We start from the raw sequence: 24,375 nt of genomic DNA on the forward strand, positions 1-24,375 counted from the left end.
AGATGGAAATCATTGAATGTTTGAAAACTGTTGTTCCAGATAACCAGGACATCATCAACATACGTGATCCACAGTTTGGATTTATGTGGAAAGTATCAATTGCTGGGGATTCTTAGTTGCAGATAATTTTTGCATGAAGATAAGATATGGTTCTGAATTGGTGGCTGAGTTGAGTTGAGGCATTTAAATTGGTTTGTCAATATCATTGCATGTGTTTTTGATTACTTATTAGTTAATTCTTGTAGGTTCACTTGAAATTCCTTTCCGCTTTGTTATTTTTTGATTGATGTATCATAATATCAAATTAATACTTTGTTAAAATTTGTTTCTTATGGCAGTACTGTATGCTGCTGCCCATGCTTGGTAGCATTCTGCAAGGCCACCGAATCTTAAATATGCCAGTATTGGCATGAAGTCATGGAACTACATGTTTACTGGAAATATTTGTATGCTGAAATTTTCTATTGAAAGTTCATTGTTCATGAATTATGTTAGTCAGTGAACCCAAAAATATAGTTCTGTTTTTTTTTTATTTTCTACAGATTACAAAGTTTGTCACTCCACATTCTTATAAAGTGACATTTCATTACTCAGGATGAATTGAATACACAGAATTAAAATTTTTTGGTGTTAAGTCTGGTTGTTCTCTTAAAGACAGTCTAATCATTATAAAAGACAAATAGCATAGAAGGATTCCATTTACAATTTGACATCAGTAAATGGAATCCTTCTTTCACTTCTACATGGACCTGTACTACTTTAGTAGATAACTGTCTTGGTAGTCTGAAGAGGATTAGCTGTGGATGGAGGATCCCAGTCCCAAGCCTTGGGGCTAATCCAATCCTTCAGGCCATTCCAAACTGGTTAAAGTTATCTGATCGGTTCTTACCCGTGCAAATGCTGCAGGACATATACTCCTTGGATGGCGAACTCTACAAGTTTTCAGTCGATAAGGAATATAGGCCGAAAGTACTCGGTAGACTTCCTTCCCAGGATCACGTTACAGGACATTAGAACCTGCTCTCGAGGACCTGTCCATCACTCCAGTGTTCAAACCTTTCTGGATTTATAATGCTGTTTTTTTTTTTTTCATCTTTGTTTATTATGTTGTGTAGTTTCTTTTATGTAAACCCCTGGCTTGTAGCTGTGAAGGGAGTTGTATACAGCAATGTGCCTTCTGTATGTAATAAAGAGTTCTTCTAAATACAGGTATGTAGGCCTCGATTTATGCCAGGGTTATGCTCCACCTTTCCAGGGTCATTAGCTGAAACAGTTTAAATCGAGGAAGAAATATAACATATTTAAATGAGATAGGTTTCTTCCCTGTGAAAATTGAACCATAAGAGTTAATATAAGTGGTTTTATATTAAATATTTAGGGTTATTTTATAATTATGAGATACAAATAATATTTGTAGATAAAATATAAGTAATAAAATTAAAATTTATCTTAATACAGTCCATTCCAGTTATTTGGGACACATCAGGACTAGTGCATTTTGGCCCGATTAAGCAGTTGACCCAATTATCTGAAGTTTCACGTAAATAGTTAAAAATACAATGTACCCCCCTTTACCATTAGGTCACTGTACAATCAAATTACGTTACGACGAACTCGCCATAGTAAAGTACCGCTCACTATATGATGTGTAGTAAGCGTCTGTCATTGTGATCATGTTTGTGAATTGAATTTTAATTCTGTTAAACAGCGATTCTAATTAGAGATAATAGGAGGAATATTATCCACAGGCTATAAAAGTAAAGTTATATTAAGCACAAATTTACCCTTTATTACCTTACCAATTAAAAAAATAAATGATACGTGAAAATCGGAATAATTAATACGTACTGTAATATGTACATACTAACTAGTTGATATTTCTGTTCACTGACATTTGTGGGTAGGGGTTAAAATTTAAAACAGTAAAAAGATAAGCAATCAATAACAAAGAACGCGGCACACACAAATTGCAAGTAACACGATACGCGCAAGTGAGAACGGAGTAACGAGTTACAAAGCTTTAAAAATAGGAATGAAGAGAAGATCTGAAAATTAATTTTTTTATGTGATCGACAGAATTCCAGCTGTTGGTATTATCGCGAATTCAGTAAGATCGAGTTTACTGTCCATTTATGATAGATTTCACTAACAGAAAAGCCCAATAAACAGGTGACTGCTAATTGTTTTTATTGTTTTATTATTTTATTATTTATTATTATTAGCCATATGGTACAAGGAAGCCTGAGGCTTATGCTGCACCAGCCAAAAAAAAAAAAAAATTCCCGAGTTACCCCCCCCCCCCCCGTGTGTGTGTGTGTGTGTGTGTGTAAGAGAGAGAGAGAGAGAGAGAGAGAGAGAGAGAGAGAGAGAGAGAGAGAGAGAGAGAGATAAGAGGCATCACCAAGAAAGAGAAGAATGATGATATCCAGCTCAGGACCCTGGGTTTGCCAAGCCCATACTCACCAGATGTGAGCCCCTTGTGACCTCCAGAATTTCGACCGAACCACGTGGTACCGTCGGAGATAATCGTAGGATAATCTCCAGTGCTGCGGTCTCCTGCCCGATTAAACGACATGCTGTCCCAATTAAGCGAAGTAAACCTTGTTTTCTGTTTTTTAAGATTTACCCCAAATAAATGGCTGCCCCGATTAACCAGTGGCCCAAATAACCGGAATCCACTGTACTTCATTCCCATAGAGCCATCTTTGGAGGTATGCAGTAATGCCACTATCTGCCCCCCCCCCCAAAAAAAAAAAAAAAAAAATTGATATTCTTTGATAATGGGGTGGCATTAATGTGGTGGGCCTGATGGAGGGTCACCCAGTTCTGCAGGTTCTTTGACCTTGTAAAAGAACTGCAGCAATGACATCTGTTCTCTCTTTCTCTCTCCCCCCCCCCAACATATTGTAGTAGGGCTTCAATATGTTAGTAACAGCTCTGGATGGAAGAGCTGCTTTCCCAGTCAGTCTGGGTCATTATCACATAGTTTCACAGCCTGTTTGTATTTGTGCCAAAGCTGATGAAGTGTCTTTGTGGTGATGGTCCTAATTGGCACAATCTCCTGCTCTTCCTCCTCCGAATCCTGTTTAGCCACTAGTGCAGCCAGCTCCTCTAAGTCCTCCTTTGAAAGAGGCTCACCATGGTTTTGCAGCAACTCACCGACATCATCAATGTCAACCTTGTCAAGCCAACATCCTCTGCCATTTGAGTGACATCTTCAGCCACTGCTGAAACTGACTCAAACTCAAGAAAGTAAGACACCATCAGGCCACAACTTCCTCCAAATGGCATTCATGCATGATTGCGACACTTCTTTCCAGGTTGCAGTATTGTTACTTAAGGATGTTGGACCTCCAGTAGCTCCTCACAGTCACTGATTTAGATTCCTGCACTGCCTTGACAATCCCTTTGAAGGTTGTACGTAAATAGCATGCCTTGAAGGTCATAATAACATCCTGGTCCATTGGCTGCAACAGTGAGGTGGTGTTGTGGCAAATAAACAATGTTCACACCAGAACATCGTTAGGGATATCGTCAAGGTTGGCTGGATGTCCTGGAGCATTGTTGAGGAATAAAACAACGTTTTTGGGCAACCTCTGGACAAAAGTATGGAGCGTGCCATTCACTTAAAAGGGTCTGGGTCACCCACTCCTTATTAGAGTGCCAGAAAATAGGAAGTCCAGTCTTCACAATGCCCTTCATAACACATGGATTCTCTGTAGGGAGTCCAGTCTTCACAATGCCCTTCATAACACGTGGATTCTCTGAATGGTATACCAACATTGACTTTTAACTTAAAAGTGCCTGATGCACCCAGAAATGTAAGTCGATCTTTTCCAGCCTTATAACCAGGGGCATACCTCTTTTCACAGACTATGTATGTCATCTTCTTCCAGTACAGCCCCATTTCATCAACATTAATGACCAAGTCTGGGGGTGTAGCAGCCTTCATCCATTAACTTTTGGATACATCATAGTTTACCCATAAGTTTAACTAAATACGTAGTGTAATGGCATCATTTAGATTTTATCTCATATTGTGGCTACCTTCAACAATAAGATACCAGGCGTTGCACTACTTCAAATAAATAACGCTTCTCTAGTAGAGGAGACTACTGTTATTTATTCTCAGTGGGCACCACCACCCAGACGCGTTTCGGAGCTTGTTGACTTGCTCATCGGCGGGCAGGTACCCTGGTGATGCAGACGTGCCATCATGGTTGCAAAGTTAATTCCACAATATGAAAGATGCCAGATGGCATGTCTACATTACCAGGGTACCTGCCCAGAAATTGTTACCAGATTTGTGCTTCTTGCATGGTTATTGCATGCAAAAATAGATATGCTGTTTTATATAAAATGACTGTTTTATTTATTTCTGTTTCAGCTACATGGGTGTTGGTCTTTCAGCTCAAGGTGTCAATATGAATAGGTTACCAGGTAAGAATTATTTGTTTCTCTTGACTTTGTTTAGTAATTTTGAATTTGGTAACTGGGAAATCAACGAGAAAATAAATGCTTCAACCTGCTTAAAGTGTATGTAATCTAGCTTTAATTTCTAAAATAGTTAGATTCCATAATTATGAGTGCTTCCTTGGACTCAGAGGAGGTACCTGGACTGAAGATGTGAAAATGTGACCCTAATCCACAAAGGAGATCAAAGGGAGACACAGATAATTAGAGACCTGTTAGTTTAACTTCTGTTCCAGGAAAATTAATGGAGGCACTGGTTAAAGAAGCATTGCAGGATCATCTAGACAAGACTTCAGTTATAGCTTGGACACAGCATGAGTTTGTTAAAGGGAAGTCTAGTCTGAACAAATTGATTGGGTACTATGATGTGGTCACAAAGGAACTGGATGCAAAGAATAATGTTGATATCATATATTTGGATCTTAGAAAGGCTTTTGATACTGTTGCACATGGAAGACTGCTGCACAAATTGGAGCAGTGTGGCATTGGAGGCAAATTGCTGCTATGGATAAAGGGGTGGTTGAGGGTTGAAAGTAGTAATCAATGGACAATGCTCTTCGTGGACTAATGTTATTAGTGGAGTCCCTCAGGGTTCAGTGTTTGGTCCATTGTTGTTTTCTGTATTTATTAATGATATTGATGATGGTATATCAGGCTTAATGTCCAGGTTTGCAGTACGTTGCTGCACAGGATCTAGAAATCATCCAGTATACAATTTAAATCGGAGAGAATATACCAAAAATCTTATATTGGACAAACTAGTAGAAGATTATTTAAAAGAATAAAAGAACACAAGTCAGATGTAGCTTGCTTTCAAATAACAAAATCCTGATTCTGGCTTCCACGCTTGAAGTGAGGAATACCTGTTTTAACCACTGATAGGTACTATAAATGCAGCTTTTATCATGTAGATAGATAACCTCATTATTATTTAACCGCAGGGGCTCACATCTGGTGAGTATGGGCTTGGCATACCCAGGGCTCGCTGGATATCATCATTCTTCTCTTTCTTGTTGATTCCTTTCTATTTCTGATTCTCTCTCTCTCTCTCTAACTCAAATTTTTTTTGGCTGGTGCAGCATAAGCCTCTGGCTTCCTTGTGCTATATGTCTAGCAATAATAATAATAATAATAATAACACACAGCAGCACTCCAGCAGGCCATAAGGAAGATAGACAAGCAGTGTATCCCACTCAACCTAAGCGAAGAGTCCCCTCCCAACCAGGAGGCACAAACGAAGCTAGAAAGATGGGCAGAGAGGACACTCCATGGCAGACACTACAATGATCTCCATCAAGATCACATAGATAAAATTGCTTCCAATGCATGGCTCACGAGTGGGACGCTCTTCCCTGAGACTGAAGGATTCATGTTCGCCATCCAAGCCCAGGTAATAAACACAGCAACTATAGAAAATACATCGCCAAGGAGTCCGGAGTGTCTGATGACACATGTCGACGATGCCACCTGGCCTCAAAAACAATCCAACACATCATTGCGGGATGCAAGGTGATCTCCCAGACTGAGTACACTCATAGACACGACCAGGTATCCAGGATAATACATCAGAAGCTAGCAAGGAAATGCCAGTTGATCAAAGAAAGTGTACCATATTACAAGTACGAACCCCAGGCAGTACTAGAGACCTGAACGTACATGCTGTACTGGGACCGCGCCATAATAACAGATAGGACAATCCTGCACAACAGACCGGACATAACCCTTTTGGACAAGAAGGAAAAGTCTACCTATCTGATTGATATCATCATCATCAGCCATTTTCAATCCACTGCAGGATGAAGGCCTCTCTAGCAACTTTCCAGTTCCTTTTTTTGTGCAATGGCCATCCATTTACTATCCACAAACTTATGAATTTCATCTGTCCATCTCTGTCATTGTCTTCCAGGTTTTCTTCTAGCTGATTGACACAGTGGTACCCAACACTGGTAACCTGCAGAAAACCCATGGGGAAAAAATCAGGAAGTACACGAACCTAAGACAGGAGATCAAAGAGATGTGGCATATGCAACAAGTAACGACCAACCATAGGTATGTTGCCAAAGATCCTACATAACAGCCTAGCAGCAATAGGTCTCCCAGCAAACACCTACAAGGAACTCCAGAAAGTCACAATCCCGAACACTTGTAGGATGGTCAGAGAGTTTCTCGACCAACAATAACACCAGACATAACAACCACCACCCTGCGTACTTGGTAGCAGTACCCATCATGAGGTGGAACCCTCAATCAGGGAGAAATAATATAAGAATAATAATATTTTTAAAAGTAGAGAATTAGAACAGATAAAAAGTAACAGTAATAAGTTCAAAAATAGCTATAACTCCCAACTCCTAGACAGAATCCCTCCCCTACTGCCTCTTCCAATGTAACTTTGACCCTCCCATATAAAACATTCACAAAGAATAGCCAGGCCGATGACTAATCTCTAATGTTACTCCAGAACCCAGCTTAAATGATATAATAGCAACACCTTTGAAACAAAGTTAATAACTAATTCCCTAGCTGCTACTTAATTTATTACGTTGTCCTCAGGGTAAATCTAATCTGTGATTTGCCCAGAAGACCTTTCTTGAATTTAATTTTTAAGTCACTTTAAAATTACCTCAGTTTGGAATTATTTTATCTTGTACATAAAAAGATAGCTAATTTGTTAACCAGTTTCTTGGTATGCGAGACTGATGGTGTAATAAAGACAACATTTCAGGCATATGAGTATCCATTGTTATTTGTTATTTATTTTAATTGTATTACTTTGTATTAAGTTTACCTTCCAAAGTGCAGTTGTTATTTAACTATTAGCACTGTCTATTATATTAAAATTCATATGTAAATAACAATGGGTAATTATTAAAGTAAAAGTCCAAATTCAGAAGTAGTAAAGAATCTTAAATATTGATAATAAAATTAAAAGCAAGAAATGTATCACTAAATTAAAAACTGTAATTAAATTACCACAGTTACTTGTTCTGCTGTTTTTACAGTCACTTAAGATTTTGCACAAAAAGTACCATGAAATGTCTGAGGATGATCTGCAACTGTTTAAGAAATTAAAGACAGAGTTTGCTCTAAGTAGTTTGAAGTGCTTATTTTCTCACTAATTTCCATTTACCTGTGATTTACCTGTGCACAATGCCATTAAAAAAGCATTTGATGACCTAACTCAAATTGAGTTAAGTCATCAAACATCAAAAGTTAGGTCATTTTGTTTCCATATTAATATAATAAACACAGAGAGAGAGAGAGAGAGAGAGAGAGAGAGCGAGAGAGCTTACATTAAGGAATCAAACAATTGCATATGCACATAACTGTAATCAGGTAGCGGGGAGAATTTAGTTAATTCATATGTGAATTATTAAAGAGTTACGAATTTTGTTTTGGCTGTGCCGAAAGACTGTCAACCTACTACAGTTAATAATAGTGTTAAAAATATTACAACTTTATAGAGTTTTTGAGGTTAAATCTTAATATTGGTGGTACATATTAAAATAAATCTTGCAGCCACAAATGAAATATAAGAAGTAAAACAGTTAAAATATGCTAAAAAAATGAAATACAGCATGACAAAATTGTTATAGAATAAGAGGATAGAAATAAGAATATACAGATAATAATAAAAGTACTAAGCAATAAACTAAGCAATAAAAACAAATTATAAACTAAGCAGCTTTTAGAGCACTGTGCTTTGTTATCAACTTTAAAGAAAAGTAGCATGGTATCTTGTATCACTATATCACTTGTATCTTGTATCACTATCACTGTACAGTATTGTATAAGACAGGAAAACATGTGACACATTGTGCTATCAACAATCAATGTAAATCATGGATGTGACCACTGCTGTAGTCATAAAATTGAGCAGAAAGTATACTCTGTGAATGTTGCTTATGCAGAGAGTATACTGTGCTTATTAATCGAATTCCAGAGGGTAATTAGAAAAGGCCAAAACTATGATATTCAATAACTAAAATTTTAGAATATGCCAATTAGTTAAAATTTAGTGGTGCGTGATGATAGCATCAGTTCCAAATTATGTGAAATATCACTATAAATGGAGACAATGACTGACTACAACACTTGACCAACAAAATAAAAATAAACAAATAAATAAAATAGACCAGTGGTTTCAACCTTTTTTTAATAACGGCACCCCTAAGTAATTTATTTTATTTTGTGGCACCCCTACTCAATTTTCTGTCTGTTACATCCGACTCTCTCTCTCTCTCTCTCTCTCTCTCTCTCTCTCTCTCTCTCTCTCTCTCTCTCTCTCTCTCTCTCTCTCCTCTCTCTCTCTCTCTCTCTCTCTCTCTGTGTGTAATTTTATTCTTATGTATAGTACTAAATAAACATCAATTATAGATTACCATAAAATTAAAAAGATACTGTACACCTTTTTATAATGAAATAAATATCTAAAATTTTTTTAAAAAATAAGTTTAAACAACTTAAACTCAAATTACGTGGAATCCCTGGAATGTTGTTGTGGCACCCCGGTTGGAAACCACTGAAATAGACAGACCGTTATGTCCCATCTCGACGGAGGACGACAAGGCAATAATGATCATGGAATTACTGCATTTCGAACATTAGACAAATCCATGCATCATTGAACCGATACACAGATTGGACCACAAGTGCAATGGGTTTGAATAATGGTGGCCCTTATGCAGTAAAAAATGATAATAAAACAGATCCTAGCACTCGCATGGCAACAGCACATACCACTGACAAAGTCCATTAGAATGTATATAGAAAAATTAGGCTATAGATGGCAGCATAAGTGCAACATTTGCTTATCTCAATACTAACCATGTAACATAGATTGAAAACTATGAATAAATATAAACTAAAAAGATGAAATAAAAAGTTAATACTGCAAACATGAGTGGCAGCATTTAATATGCACTATCTACCACATGCTGCTCAAAATAAATTAATTAATAAGGGTGTGTGTGTGTGTGTGTGTGAGAAAGATGTTAATTATACTAAAATAAGACACTAAGAAGGCTTTTATTACCTTGTTATTCTAGATTTTGAAACCAGTACCAACATACAAATTGTCCAGTGAACACAATTATATGGACATAATACAGTCAGTCCTCATATAGCACTATAGTTGTGTTCCTAGAAACCCTCGTGCAGTGCAAAATCGTGCAATATAAACAACAGGCCGTACGGGAAAAATAGGGTTAGGTGCCGACCACCCAAAATTGAACACACATTTGTAACCAAAACATTACCAAACACAATAAATAATCGTAATAAAATACGTAAGTATTTTACTACGACTATTATGTAATAAAATATTGCTAATGCTTTTGCTTCTATCGTAAGCAAACTTGTTTTTTGTTTGATTTTCTGTCCAAACAGATGACAGCTGTTCCATCTCTTCCAATTCTTTGTGCCTTAATCTAATGGATTTTAATTACACTTTGAGTTATTCCTGCTATGAAAGTTGTTTTTATTTTCTCTGCCTTCTTTGTAATTCTCGGCATTCCCTCATTTAGGTCTGTAGCATGTGCAATATCACATGGTCTTTCATTTTGCTCAAAGCGCTTCACAATCTCATATTTTTTCTCTATCGACAGAGGCGGACTGGCCATAAGCCTTACCGGGGAATTCCTGGAGGCCGGTGTGATTTTTGGCCATAAATGCTAGTGTGAGGCCACTATAAATTTTCCCGGGTAAGAATTTTTGATCCAGTCCGCCTCTGTTTATCGATATTGCTTTTCTTTTTCTCTCTGAATCTGCAGTGTCTTCACCAGGACGCTTCCTTTTCACACCTTTTAATTAAGTATTTTACTCATTTTTAGGGAATAAAGCACAATTACAAAACGAGGAGGCACGCTTGATACACATAAACAAAGCTGCGCACGTGTAGCAACTGAATAAACAACACCGTTAAGGCAGAGATACACTATTAACACTTCACATTTTACTAAAGTATTTCACATTTTCTAGGGGTTACTATCATAAAACAATAAAAACAATTTCCAGTTGCGTTTCTGCTAGTGGAATCGGTTATAAACTGGTAGTAAACTTGATCTAATTGCATTTGCGATTATACCGATTGCTGGAATTGTGTAGGTTTTTACGTTATTATGGTGAAATGTGTTTCCACTTCACTGATATAAAAAACGTAAATACATTTTCAGAATCTTCTCTTCGTTCCTATCGTGTTGCGTTTGGTTGGGGTGATTCTGCATTTGACTGCCATTTCTTGTAAACACAAAGGCGAATCATGCATAAGCGAATTCGGTTCGTGTTATAAAGATATCGTTCCCCTATTTATAAATCGTGTATGATCGAATTCCTGTAGTGTAAACACGTGTTATACGAGGACTGACTGTACATGATGAAGACTATACCAGTAAGGATACAATAGGAAATAATACACACTGTAATCTTTAGATTATAATGCACCAAAACAATCAACCAACTGCCCTTTGTGAGTCTTTGTCAAAAGATGGATGGGAGAGGTGGAGGAGTTTGTTAAATATTAAAATTGCACTTAATGTTAGGGCTCAAAATATTTAAAAATACAAGTGCATAAATATCAGTATACCAAGTGTAGGAAATCCAACCAGTAGAAATACTACTTTGACAAATATCTTTGTGCTTAAAGTATTTTTGTATTTTTTTTTTTTTGCCAGTGTAACCACAATTTTATAACACAATAAACTCCCCCCCCCCCTCACAGAGGGTTGTAAGAAGGGTTGCAGCACAGGTCCTCCCAGCTATCATCATCAGTGAACTTGGTCCGGCTTAAGTCTTTTAAGACCTGTTCCATTGTAGCTCTTTATCTCACCATCGTTGTCTTGGTCGACCCACATCTCTCTCTTGCCTGTAAGTTTGTAGTTAAAGGCTAATTTTGGGATCTGGTCTGGGTTCATTCTTTCTAGGTGGCTGATCCATTTTTTCTGATACCATTTTATGTTATCTAGTTTAATTTCTAGGCGCCTCCGTAGCCAGGTGGGAAGGAGCAGCAGTGCGTAGCACACGCTTCTTGATTAGACCGGGGTTCGAGCCCGTCACCACCAAATACGGAGGATGCGGAAAGGTCAGGGAATGACCACCGCATATCCCCGAGCAATATGGCCTTAGTTGCTAATGCTCCTAAAAACCAAATAACAAACAACATCTAAATTTCTTTGGTGGTCTAGTCTTGTAAAGCATAATAATGGTCTTAAAAATATATCATTTTTGCTGCTTCTAGTTTGTGTGCATCTTTCTTATTTATGACCCAAGTCTCACAGCTGTAGAAGAGGGCTGATTTTGAACTGATGTTGTGCAGTCGTAATTTTGTTTCAGTTGTCATTTGTTTTCCAAAGTGGCGTTTAATCGTTCCATTTATTTTATTATATTTTTGTATTTTAGTATAGATGTCTTTTCCTTCATTTGATATTAAATTTCTCAAATAGGTGAAGTCAGCTATTTGTTCTGTTATTTTGTCATCAATAACAATTTTGACTCTTTGTATGTTTTTTTCACATAATCCCATTGATTTTGTTTTTGAGGTGAAGATTTTCATCTCGTACTTTTTACCTATTTTATTCAGTTCATTTGCTGCTATCTGTAGTGCGTCTTCGGATTTTGAAATTATAACTTGATCATCAGCATATAATATAGTGGCGCCTCTGTAGCCAGGTGAGCAGGAGCAGCAGTGCGTAGCATGTGCTTCTTGATTAGACCCGGGGTTCGAGCCTGTGACCACCAAATACGGAGGATGCGGATAGGTCAGGGAATGACCACTGCATATCCCCGGAGCAATATGGTCTTAGTTGTTAATGCTCCTAAAAAACAACGTATAATATAGTTTCGATGGATCTTATTCCTGTTGTTCAACTGTATTCCGTTGTTAATTGTTTGTTTCCATTCTTTAATAATTTCATTGATGTAGATATTTAATAAATTTGGTGATAGTTGACATCCTTGTTTGACTCCTTTATTGGTGTTAATCGGGTCTGAGAGTTGACCATTAAAATATTTTATGCAGACTTAAGTTTTTATATAGGCTTTGCATCGCTTTCCAGTGTTTGGATATTTTCTTCACAGCTATTTCCTCCCAGCAATTTCATACAATATCTGCTTTTTCGTAGTATAAATAGCTTTCTAATTAAGTGAAGTGCTTTATTATTCCTTATCAAAATATTCATCTTTATGCACTCTTATCCCAATTGTTATTTACAAAATAATTTGAAAACTAAGAATGTTAAGTTTTTCCGAGTATAACTGTATATTTTCCAGATGGCAACATATCAGTATTATATGAAATTTTTGATTTTAGCGACGTTGAAACTATGTTATATACTCTAGTTAGTAAAATATATACCTAATTTTCTGTTTAAAAAAAATCATAATTTCTCTCTTTTTTTTAATAGGTTGGGACAAACATTCCTATGGTTATCATGGCGATGATGGCCACAGTTTTTGTTCCAGTGGTACTGGACAACCATATGGTCCAACATTTACTACTGGAGATGTCATAGGTTGTGGTGTAAACTTGATAGATAATACCTGCTTTTACACTAAAAATGGACACCATTTAGGAATAGCATTCACAGATGTCCCAGTAAGTGATCTGATTAAATTTTATGATGACTAATAAATATAGTGAGATAAAATTAGTTTTAGTAATCTTTTAGTATTTAATGGGATCTGATCTGGTGGATAAGTACACTGTAACTTTGCTCAGGTTAAGTGTGATAAAATCATTCAATTTAATGAAAATTGAATGATTTTATTCAGTTAAAATGAAACTACTTAAAAATTTAGGTTTATTGTAAAAATTGAATGATTGAACTTTGTATTTTAATTATTGGCTGAGAAACAGTGCAGTGCAGGAGGACCTCTATGGAAGTGATCACTATGAAGTTTTCACCCTGTGACTTCATTACTTAGTGGGAGACTGGATCTTCCTTTTAGGTTATTATGGTGACTGGAATACCTTCCAACTTCTGATAAAGTTTAACATCACTGCAGTTAGTCAGGAGCCCATTCATGATGCAGTATGGTACATCACAGAAAATGTCATTTGTGCATCTGCAATTACAGTTCCTAAAACATTTACCCTGGTTCTACCATTTCCCAAACCATAGTGGAATGCAGAATGTACAGCAGCAAAAAAAAAAAAAAAAAAAAAAGCCCATAACAAATCTGGGGGATATTTCAACATTATTTCATTTCACAGGGATTGGTATCTGTTTCACATCCTCTATTACCTAGTCCACTAGCCCTAAGGTGGATTGCAGATTCAACTGCAATAGCCACTGCTCTTCAGGAAACTTTTTTCTAGCATTTTTGTAAAATCATCCTAACCCCAGAGTTGCTTGTCCAAAAAGAGAAAAATGAAAAGCAGGGGCCTAATTTCAGATCATAGAATTTTCACTCTTACAATAGGCCATTTACTATAAGGAAGTTAAATATAGCTTGAACTTTTACCAAAGTAAGTACTGTTGGACCAGGTGATGTTCATTAAACATCTTTCACCAAAATGTATGGCTCACTCTGCTCTTCCCATATGGCAGAATCTTTCTTAAAGAACAGTTTCTGGATTCCTGGAGCAAGATGATCATCTTTGCTAAGCTAAGAAAGGATTCCAAAATTCGAACTATCATCCTATCACTCATTAATCATGGAAAGAATGATCAGTCTAATTTTATATGGTATTTAAAAGCAAATGATCTCCTCTCTAGCATTGTGTGGCTTCTGAAGGAACAAGTTCACTTTACCAATTTTTGGAAACATCCATTCAAGATGCTTTCCTAAAATGAGAACACCTGGTGTCTGTGTCCTTTAATATGGAAAAAGCATGACACATCTTGGAGATGTGGTCATTTTAAAAGGTCTTTATAGCATCGATCTTAGAAATCACCTCTCCATTTTCATTAAGAACTTTTTATCCGATAGGTCTTTCCAAGTTTGGCTAGGATCAGTTTTAAGTGTTATGCTTTTCACCATCCAAGTGAATGCCATTACAGAACAATTTACTTCATATGCAAACAGTGCTCTCTGTTGATGAGTTTAGCATATTTTCACAGTCCTGCAATGTGAGGACTATCGAAAGACAGTTGAAACATGTCATTGATTATCTCAACTCAAGTTCTTGCCACTAAAGACAATTTGCATACATAGTTGTTGCAAGTGTAATCTTCACCCAGAACTCGAATTTGGCTCGGACAAAATGCTGGTCCAGTAGTACCTGAAACCAGATTTTTCAGGCTTGTATTTAACAAAATGTTGACCTTTCAACAACATATTCATCAACGACGTACAAAGTGCACTAGAGACTTGACTATCCTCTTGCCATCTCCTCTACTTCTTGGGGTTTTGACCAGTGTACCTTGCTATGCCTCTGTTGTGCACTTGTGTAAAATAAGCTTGGTTATGGGTCCCAGGTACTTGTATCTGCTAGAGTCAGAAAACTGATGACTGTATCCTATCCACCATCAAGTAGTTTGTATTACTGTTGGAGCATTTCGAACATCAACTGTCCAGAGCCTATATTTCAAAGCAAATGAACCATTGTTATTGCTTTGTTGGAAACCACTGGCTACAATATTCCTTCAAAATGAAATCTTTGCCTGACCACCCTGTGTGGATGTCTGTTTTCAACCATGCTGGAAATTCTGTATGTCACTTGTCAGCTGCCAGCTATTTGCTTGGCATTTGTATCCAAGGGCTACTTGGAGATTTAGATATCACAGTAGATGAGGCTGCTCTTACCAAGGCAATCCATCCACCCTGGTATGTTTATGTTCCTGCCTGCAACTTCTCCCTTAACAACTGGGGGAAGGCTGACACTCCATCTTCTATCTGCAGCTTTACTCAGCACTCCAAGCTGAACATTCTGACATCTTGTCAGTCTACACAGATGGTTCAAAGTCAGAAGTATCTGTAGGATCTGCGACTGTCTTCCCTGACACCATATCTGAGATTCCCTCACCCAAATACAGCACTGCAGATTAAGTGCAGTTGAGCTAGCCTTGGATCACGTACACACACGCCACCATAGCAAATGCATTATGTACACAGATTCTCTAAGTTCATTAAGTGGCTGGTCATTGATGAGATACAACCCTCATTCAGTCCTGTCCTGGGTGTTGCAGAGACTTTGTTCAGATTGAACTCCATTAATTGTAGGACCCTGAAAGTAATGAAATATAGTTCTTAAATTAAAAAGTAATATTATTCTAAATTTTGGAAGCCTCTAAAGAAATAAAAGTAAGTAAAGAACATTAAGTTGTTTTTTTTTACAAGTGTATTTTATTTATTTATTTTAATTTTTTTTTTTTTTTTACAAATAACTTAAATCACCAAGGGGTTAGGAGGAAGTGCTGTGCAAATCATTGAGACATTATGTGGACTTTGCATGTTTATCATTATTTTTGTTGTTTCACTTCATCTGTTTTATTAACCAACCTAAGTTTTGTTTGAATCTCACCCTCTCTCTCTCAAAATTTGGCATATTTCTGTTGGCAGATGTTAATATTCATTGATGGAATATCTGTTCCAAAATTATACATGGTTATTACACATACAAGTCTGGATATGAACTTCTCCAGTGACAATTCTCTTCAGTTACTGGATGCCTGCTAATGCCTTCCTAAATTGTAGTAAAAATTGAAGCACTCCCATTAATATTAAATTTCTTCTGCATTTGATTTGGACATGTAATGTAAATTTGCAGTGGTATATAGATGTTGTACCAGCACCTATTTCGTATTAAAATTACCCATTCAGCTTCTGTATTACTTCCACTGATGATACTAGCAAGCAGCTTCTGAAAGCTCCACATTGATTTTTAAGACTTACATTTCACTTTTATTCATTATTTTAATCTGGTTTCCAGTTGATTTTAATTAAAGTTACACTATTTTATTTTATTTGTTCAACCTCTCTCTCTCTCTGTGTATTTGCTAGAGGAATAAGGGGTTTTTAGTGGACTGTATACCTGAATTCACAGGCCACCTTGATTTAAAAAAATAATAAAAAATAAATAACTGTAGAGTAGGATATACTTTCAAGGATATTCTATATAATTTAAAAGATATTTCTTGACTAAATGCCTAAGGGTATGGAAGGAGTTTACTTATGCATGGGTATTGTACACACATCATTTCTACTACCAAGGTTAAAATTATATCTCATATTGTGAATACCTTCACAACAAGTTGCCATGGTATTGCACTACCTTGAATAAGTAACGCTTCACCAATGGAGAAGACTATTGTTACTTATTCTCGGCAGATACCACCACCCAGACGGCACCATTTCAAAGCTTATTGGCTTCTCATCAGTGGGTGGGCAGGTACCAGTACTCTCTTGTTGCAATAGTGACAACCCAGTTATGAAGTATAGGTCCACAATATGAAAGATGCCTGATGGTGTGCATGGTTTAATCTAAAAGAAAAATCTTGGCTAAATGCCTAAGACTATGAAGGAGTTTACTTATGCATAGGTAATGCACACACATCATTTCTACTACCAAGGTAGTTTTAATGCATCCTTTTAATTATATCTCATACTGTGAATACCTTCACAATGAGTTGCCATGGTATTGCACTACCTTGAATAAGTAATGCTTCACCCACGAAGAAGACTAATAATACTTATTCTTGGCAGATACCACTACCCAGACGGCACCGTTTCAAAGCTTATTGGCTTCTCATCGATGGGTGAGCAGGTACCCTGTTGTTGCAATAGTGACAACCCAGTTATGAAGTATAACTGGGTTGTCACTAATTATGCCTGCCCACCAATGAGAAGCCATCAAGCTTTGAAACGGTGCTGTCTAGGTGGTAGTATCTGCCAAGAATAAGTATCCTTCATATTCTGTATAATTAATTGTGTAATCTAAACTTATTGACTTAAAGTTACATTAATTTTTTATTTATTTGCAACATTTCTAATTTTTTTATAATAATAAAAATTGTCAGTTGTGTTCTTAAAGTTTTGAAATGATTTCAAATCATTTGCACTTGTGGTCCCTGCTAAAGCAAGGAGCACATTTATAAATGTTGTCGATTGTATTTAATTATTTCTAAAAGCATTCTTTTTTTTTTTTTTCTTCTCTTCCATCTTGCAGCCCAATTTATATCCTACAGTTGGTCTTCAAACTCCAGGAGAAGTGGTAGATGCTAATTTTGGTCAAGCTCCATTTGTGTTTGATATTGAAGATATGATGAAGGTAGAAAAAAAATTTATTTGCATAGTTATTTAATATACACAACTACTTATAATTTTCAATAAAAATAGGTATAACATAGAAACAGAAAACACAATATTTAATACATATCTAAATATATTATGAAAATATATAGAAAGAATCATAATCTATTTAAATAACTAGAAATAATTGCCAATGAATGTGGTAAAACAGATCTGTTATTATTAGCTAATTAAACATTAACATTCAGCATTCACACTACAATGCTGCATGTTAATGTTTATATCTAATGCTCTTTTGCATTTTTCATCAAGTAGAATTATAATAATTACAAAAATTAGTTATGTAATGTAATATTGATAAAAAAAAAAAAAAAAAAAAAAAAAAATCAGAATGGTGTTTGATATGTCATTGTGTAAATATCATATATGAATGTTCTGTTAGAAAAAGATAAATCTCTTTTACCATGCAGAGCAAGAGCTCTCATTTATCTAAAATTTATTGTTAATTTTCTGTTTAAAGGTTACATCAGTGTGATCTAACTAGTTGTGCCTACATAGTTTAGGCACAACTAGTTAGAACTTGTGATATCAGAATGTAAAAATTTTCAACCATGTCACAATGATAGCATCCCAATTTGTCTTCTCTTTCCATTCCAGCCATAAATTGAAATGGTTTTGACACCTGCCTCTTTAAATGAGAGCTGCTTTAAATGGAACTAGAAGAAAGTTTAAACATACGATTTTCTCTGACCTGCTTATAGTGATTTTGAAAAACTGAACTTTTTACAGCTGTATTTTATAAATGTTATATATTTATTGCACACTATGTTAGATTATAAAATGTCCCTTAGTTGTCACACAACTCATGGACAGTATTATTAATCACAAGGAAAAATTGTTTGGAACAACTGCTCAGCATACACAGTGGAGATCACAATAGATTTTTTGGTTGGTCATAACGGATGAGTCATGTACACACCATCCAAATGCTCAGAGCAAACAGACACATTTGATTTACCATTGTAACCAAATAAGTAAACACTTCTTTATATTTTGTGCATGATAATCAGCTGTGCTAAACAGGCCTGTGGGATATTATGCAAGGTGTTTTATAATTATGTGATACAGTTAAGAGGACAATTCATCAGGCAGTAAAGGTTAAATTGGACATTTACATCTAATTGAGATACACCCACTTCAAATTTAGAATACAGCTATCAGTCAAAATGGTAAATTGACTGATAGATTGGAAAGTAAATAATTCTTATTTATGCTTTTAAATTTTAGAAATTGTCAAAGTGTCCTATCATCTTGAACTTTTTCTTTTGAGCAACATAATAATAATTACACCAGTCTGCATTTTAAGAAAAGTTCTCTGATATTTTTCGGTTAATAAGTAATCTGAACTTTTTTTTTTGATGGAAATTTTTATAAATTATTTGAAATTTGTTCTATCATATAGTTTTTAGAAATAAAAAAAAAAAAATGTAAATATTGGTGGAAGTTCTGGTTTATTTTGTATTTTAACGATTTACAAATAGGTATATTTTTATGTAAAATATTGGTAATACCGATTTGATGCATAGATTTCATAATGCATGTGCATAAATTATTTAAAAAAATATACAAGCGAGGCAAGAAATATTATAATAATAGTAATGGCCATACAGTGCAAGGAAGCCAGAGGCTTTTTCTGCACTGATTGGGGGGGGGGTGGACTTCTTCGCACAGGTAACTATCCAGTTGACCTTTGAATTTATTCCAACTGTCAGCCTCAACTACCTGTGAAAGCAACCCATTCCAGCGATCCATAGCTTGCTGACTAAAAGAAAACAAAGAAAATAAGATCAGTGTAGGAAACATAAAATTAAATGTGAAAGAAATTAAAGGAAGAATTAGAAAACTAACGAAAGGAAAAGTACTGCTATAGATAAAATAAATAATGAGTTCATAAAATATGGAGGAGAAAAGCTAACTAAAGATTTAATATAATTTAAACAGATTTTTAAAAGAAAAGAATGTATCGGATGATTGTCAGAAAAATATAACAATACCAATATATAAAAAAGGAGGTAAGGAATTGCCAAAAAATTATTATAAGAGTATAAATTTATTAAATGCTTCATTGAAACTGTTTACACAAGTAATATCAGAAAATGAAATGAAATTGTAGAATTCAATGAGGACCAGCAAGGATAAATAGATCATGCATAGATGCAATATTTATAATAAAACAGATAATGGAAAAATAATTAGAGAATAATAGACCAATTTATGTGGTGTGACCACCACAGCCGAACCATTGTTCAAGGAAAGTTTGATTTAGATATTGTATCACCAGACGGGTGTAATGTACAGGAGCTCCGTCATGCCGAAAATACATACCAATCTTTGCAGCCAAGGGAACATCCTCCAGTAGTAGTGGAAGTTTGTTTTGCAGAAATTCTAGGAAAATGGACCCTATAAGATGACTTTGTAACACAACAGGCCCACTCAACTGATTGTCAATGATATTGCACCACACGTTTACAGAGAAGCGATTGAAAATTTGTTTCTACAGTGGCATGTGGATTTTCATCTCACCACCTATGAGAGTTATGGTGTTGGAGGAGGAGTAGTAGTAGTAGTAGTAGTGGCATGTGATGCAAGAAAGCAAATGTATGAGCTTATGCAGCATCAGCCAACAAAAAAAAAAAAAAAAAAAAAATCACACCATTCTCTCCAAATGCCTGTCCAGCTCCTCCTTAAATTTATTCAACCTATCAACTTCCACAACGACAGATGGAAGTTTGTTCCAGCAATTAACCACCTGCTGGCTAAAGGCAAATTTCCGCACATCTATTCTACATCTGTCCTTCCTCAATTTGAATTTATGCCCCCCTTAGGTTCGTAATCTGAACAAGTGGAAGGATCCCATCAGAATTCAGCGTGCTCAACCCATTCAAGGCCTTATATACCTCAATCAGATCACCGCGCAGTTGCCTAGTCTCCAGCCACTGCAATTTGCAGAACTTAAGCCTCTCTTGGTAAGAGGATCCCTTCATTCCCCTCACCAATCTTGTTGCCCTTCTCTGTACACGCTCAAGTAAATCTACATCCTTCCTAAAATGAGGCCTCCAAACCTGTACGCAGTACTCAAGGCGTGGCCTGACCATTGCCTTATACAGAGGGATAATCACCTCCTTTTCCCTGCTAGCAAAATTCCTATATATCATTGACAAAACCCCATGACCTGCCCTGGCAGCCTGTCTGCATTGCTCAGAAAACTTCATATCTGCCTGCACAATTACTCCCAGGTCTTTTTCATTTTCTACCACCTTAAGTGTAGTACCACACAGTTGGTACGTTTCTCTGGGGTTACTTCTACCCATATGCAGTACTTTGCATTTGTCAATGTTAAACTTCAGTTGCCATTTCTTAGCCCATCTGCCCAAATTATCTAGATCTGTTGCAGTAGCACACTGCCATTACTGTCATTAACAACCCTGCCAACCTTTGTATCATCTGCAAACTTCGACACTAAGCCTGATATACCTTCATCAATATCATTGATAAATATACAAAACAACAGTGGACCCAACACCGAACCCTGTGGGACTCCACTAATAACATTAGTCCAAGAAGAGCGGCACCCATTGATTACCACCCTCTGTCTTCTCCCACTTAACCATCCTTTTATCCATTGTAGCAACTTACCCTTAATACCATTCTGCTCCAATTTGTACAATAGTCTTCCAAGCGCAACAGTGTCAAAAGCTTTCCTGAAATCCAAATATATGATATCAAAATAATTTTTTGCATCCAGTTCCTTTGTAACCACATCATAATATCCTATCAAATTTGTCAGACAAGACTTTCCCTTAACAAACCCATGCTGTGTCTGAATTATTGCTGCAGTCTTGTCTAGATGATCCTGCAATGCATCTTTAACCAGCGACTCCATTATTTTACCCTGAACAGAAGTTAAACTAACTGGTCTGTAATTACTCGTGTCACCCTTCGATCCCCTTTGTGAATTGGGGATACATTTGCACATCTCCAGTCCGTGGGAACCTCCCCTGAGTCCAAGGATACTCTCATAATTATGGCTAAGGGTTTGCTTAGTTGCTTTGCCGCCTCCTTTAATATAACTGGATAGAGCCCATCCACCCCAGGTGCTTTTCTTATGTTTAACTTCAACAATTTCTCTTCCACTTTGCTCTCAGTTATTACAAAATCATTAAATATCTTGCTACAATTTGATAACCATCTGCCATTTTCAAACCTTAATAATTCCTCACGTGTGAATGTAGATGCAAAAACTCATTCAGTTTGTTTGCTATCTGAGCAAGATCATCAACAGTCGAACCATCGATGTCAAGTGGACCAATCAGATTCATCCCCTTCCTTTTAGAGTTTATATAAGTAAAGAAATCCTTGCTGTTTTTCTTAGCATCTTTTGCCAAGGATTTCTCGTAATCTGCCTTCGCCTGCCGAACCTCTTTGTCACCTGATTACAGATTAACTTATACTTTGTATCTGCCATAGGCTTCTGAGTCGCTTGATTATTTATATGCATTCCATGCATTTTTCTTCTCTGTTACGAGTCTCATTAGTTCATTTGACAACCATTTAGGCCTAAACCTTGAACAGTATTTCTTAATAGGTATGAAACTTTTAGTCGCTTCCACGATTAATTCCTTGAATGCTTCCCACTTAGAATTTAATGTTGGTAACATCGTCAGTTGATCTCACTGTACAGAATTTAAAACTGTCGGAGAACACCGTACTCACCTTTACGGAAGCAAAAACCCTTTCCTTTACCCCTGATGGTAATTAAATCTTTAAGTAAATCCCACGTCAGTACACTGTGATCACTGCCACCTAGTGGTTCTTTTATCTGCAAATTCCTAATACATGAATGATCACTGCTGATAACCAGATCAAGAGTATTACTTTCTCTGGTTGCCTCTCGAACATGCTGCTGCAGAAAACAATCATCCAATAAATCCACAAAAGTCTGACTAGTGTGTGAGTGCCCAACCCACAGGTTTCAGTCAATATCTGGGAAGTTAAAATCCCCCATTATAAGAGATTCCGATTTACTAGCCTACTCTATTTCTCTGTACAATTGTTCATTGTACTCATTCAAGTCATTAGGCCTATAACACACTCCTACTCTTATTTTTGCTTTCACAGTGCTTATGTCTCACCAAACTGACTCAACAGTGCACTGTTCATCTATATCAACTGGATGCACTTCTTTTGATTTTATGTTACCATCATGGGTGAAAGTAGTTCCATCACTGAACAGTATTAATGGAATTAATTGGCAATTAGCATTTACTCACTGACGAAATTCCAATTGCTGGGCATCGTCTCCTGTTTGAAGGTGTTGCACCCATTGTATGTGAAATGGATACAAGCCGTGCTCACATAATGTTCACCCTACTGTTATCTGTAGAACACCAATGCGCGTAGAAATTCATGTGCTAATAGTAGGCTTACATTGTACCAACTGAAGAATGTGTTCTATTTCATCCACATTATGTTCATTTGCACGTTCAGAAGAAATATGAGCGCTGGTCATTTTTTTTTTTTTTTTTTTTTTTTTACATTCAAAGAATGGTTTACCAGCATGTTGTGCCATGTCATATGACTGTTACGGGGCCTTACTACAGAACTGCACTGCACACTTTACAGGTTCGCATAAGTCGCAAATGACCACAATTGCATGCAGGTGGGTGAACGCTGCATCACGACAATGCAAGATCTCACATTGCTCATACTGTTATCAAGTACTTAGCCAGCATTAATGTCAGATGTTTTCTTCATCTGCCCTGTAACCCTGGCCGATTCCCCCTCCCCACCTGCCCTAAAGTTAAGGAGCTTTAAGAAAAATGTTTTCAGTTATCAGAAGTTGAAAAGACATTGGAGGCTATTTTCAAATGCATGTCAAAAAATGGCTTCCACCATGTTTTTGAAGAATGGCAGAAACGTTGGAGTAAGTGTATTTCATTAAATGGGGACTGCTTTGAAAAGGACCATAAAATTATGGATGATTAATAAAGGTTTATTGTGGGAAAAAAAAAAAAAAACAATTATGATCACTCTTTATTGAACAGGCCTCCATGTGTTTGAACAAGTTTGCATGTCATTCACACAGGAAGTAGTACACATGTCACATATACATGGAATGTGTATATAATAACACAATTCTTACTGTTTTTATAAAAGCTGAACATAATGGATAAGAATGAGCTTGGATTTTTAGAATTAGCATTAAAAGTACACCCAAAAACAGCATGAATTTTGAAAACAGCAAAATCTATGAAGACAAGTGTTACCAAACTTGTTCAAAGATACTTGGAATAGCATGGATTGTGACAAAGACATTTGAACTCTCCTCCATAAACCTTTTTTGACAGTTTGCTTCTGCTGTTAAAAGTACTATATGCTGTTAACAATTTCACAATACACAACAGACCATCAGCACACTTTATAGACACTATTACACAGGTTTTGGAGTTGGATGGATTGTGTGTAGCAGACTGATGCAGTCAACTCATTCATTAGATCTAAACCCAATGAACTTTTACCTCTGATATGATTCAATGAGTAGCAATTTGGCAATGTTGTTCTGAGAAACTTTTAATTATGAAGTTGGCATAAGTCAAGTGAGAAGATAGCCATGAAGTGTTCACTTATTTCAATATACATTGATTGAGAAGAGCT

At 36.3% G+C, this 24,375-nt stretch overlaps 1 protein-coding gene across 2 annotated transcripts in view; it reads left to right on the forward strand.

The window, feature by feature from the left end:
* RanBPM (Ran-binding protein M) overlaps window positions 1–24,375 on the forward strand; it is a 380,347-nt gene that overhangs the window by 70,305 nt on the left and 285,667 nt on the right. For both annotated transcript variants that reach the window (XM_090377616.1, XM_090377617.1), the window contains exons 3-5: window positions 4,388–4,440; window positions 12,873–13,063; window positions 17,579–17,680. In XM_090377616.1, the coding sequence (XP_090233742.1) occupies window positions 4,388–4,440; window positions 12,873–13,063; window positions 17,579–17,680 (346 nt within the window). The remainder of the gene's footprint in view (window positions 1–4,387; window positions 4,441–12,872; window positions 13,064–17,578; window positions 17,681–24,375) is intronic.

Source organism: Mastigoproctus giganteus, chromosome 7, assembly GCF_048544385.1.
Source record: "Mastigoproctus giganteus isolate SK-2022 chromosome 7, ASM4854438v1, whole genome shotgun sequence".
NCBI lineage: Eukaryota > Metazoa > Arthropoda > Arachnida > Uropygi > Thelyphonidae > Mastigoproctus > Mastigoproctus giganteus.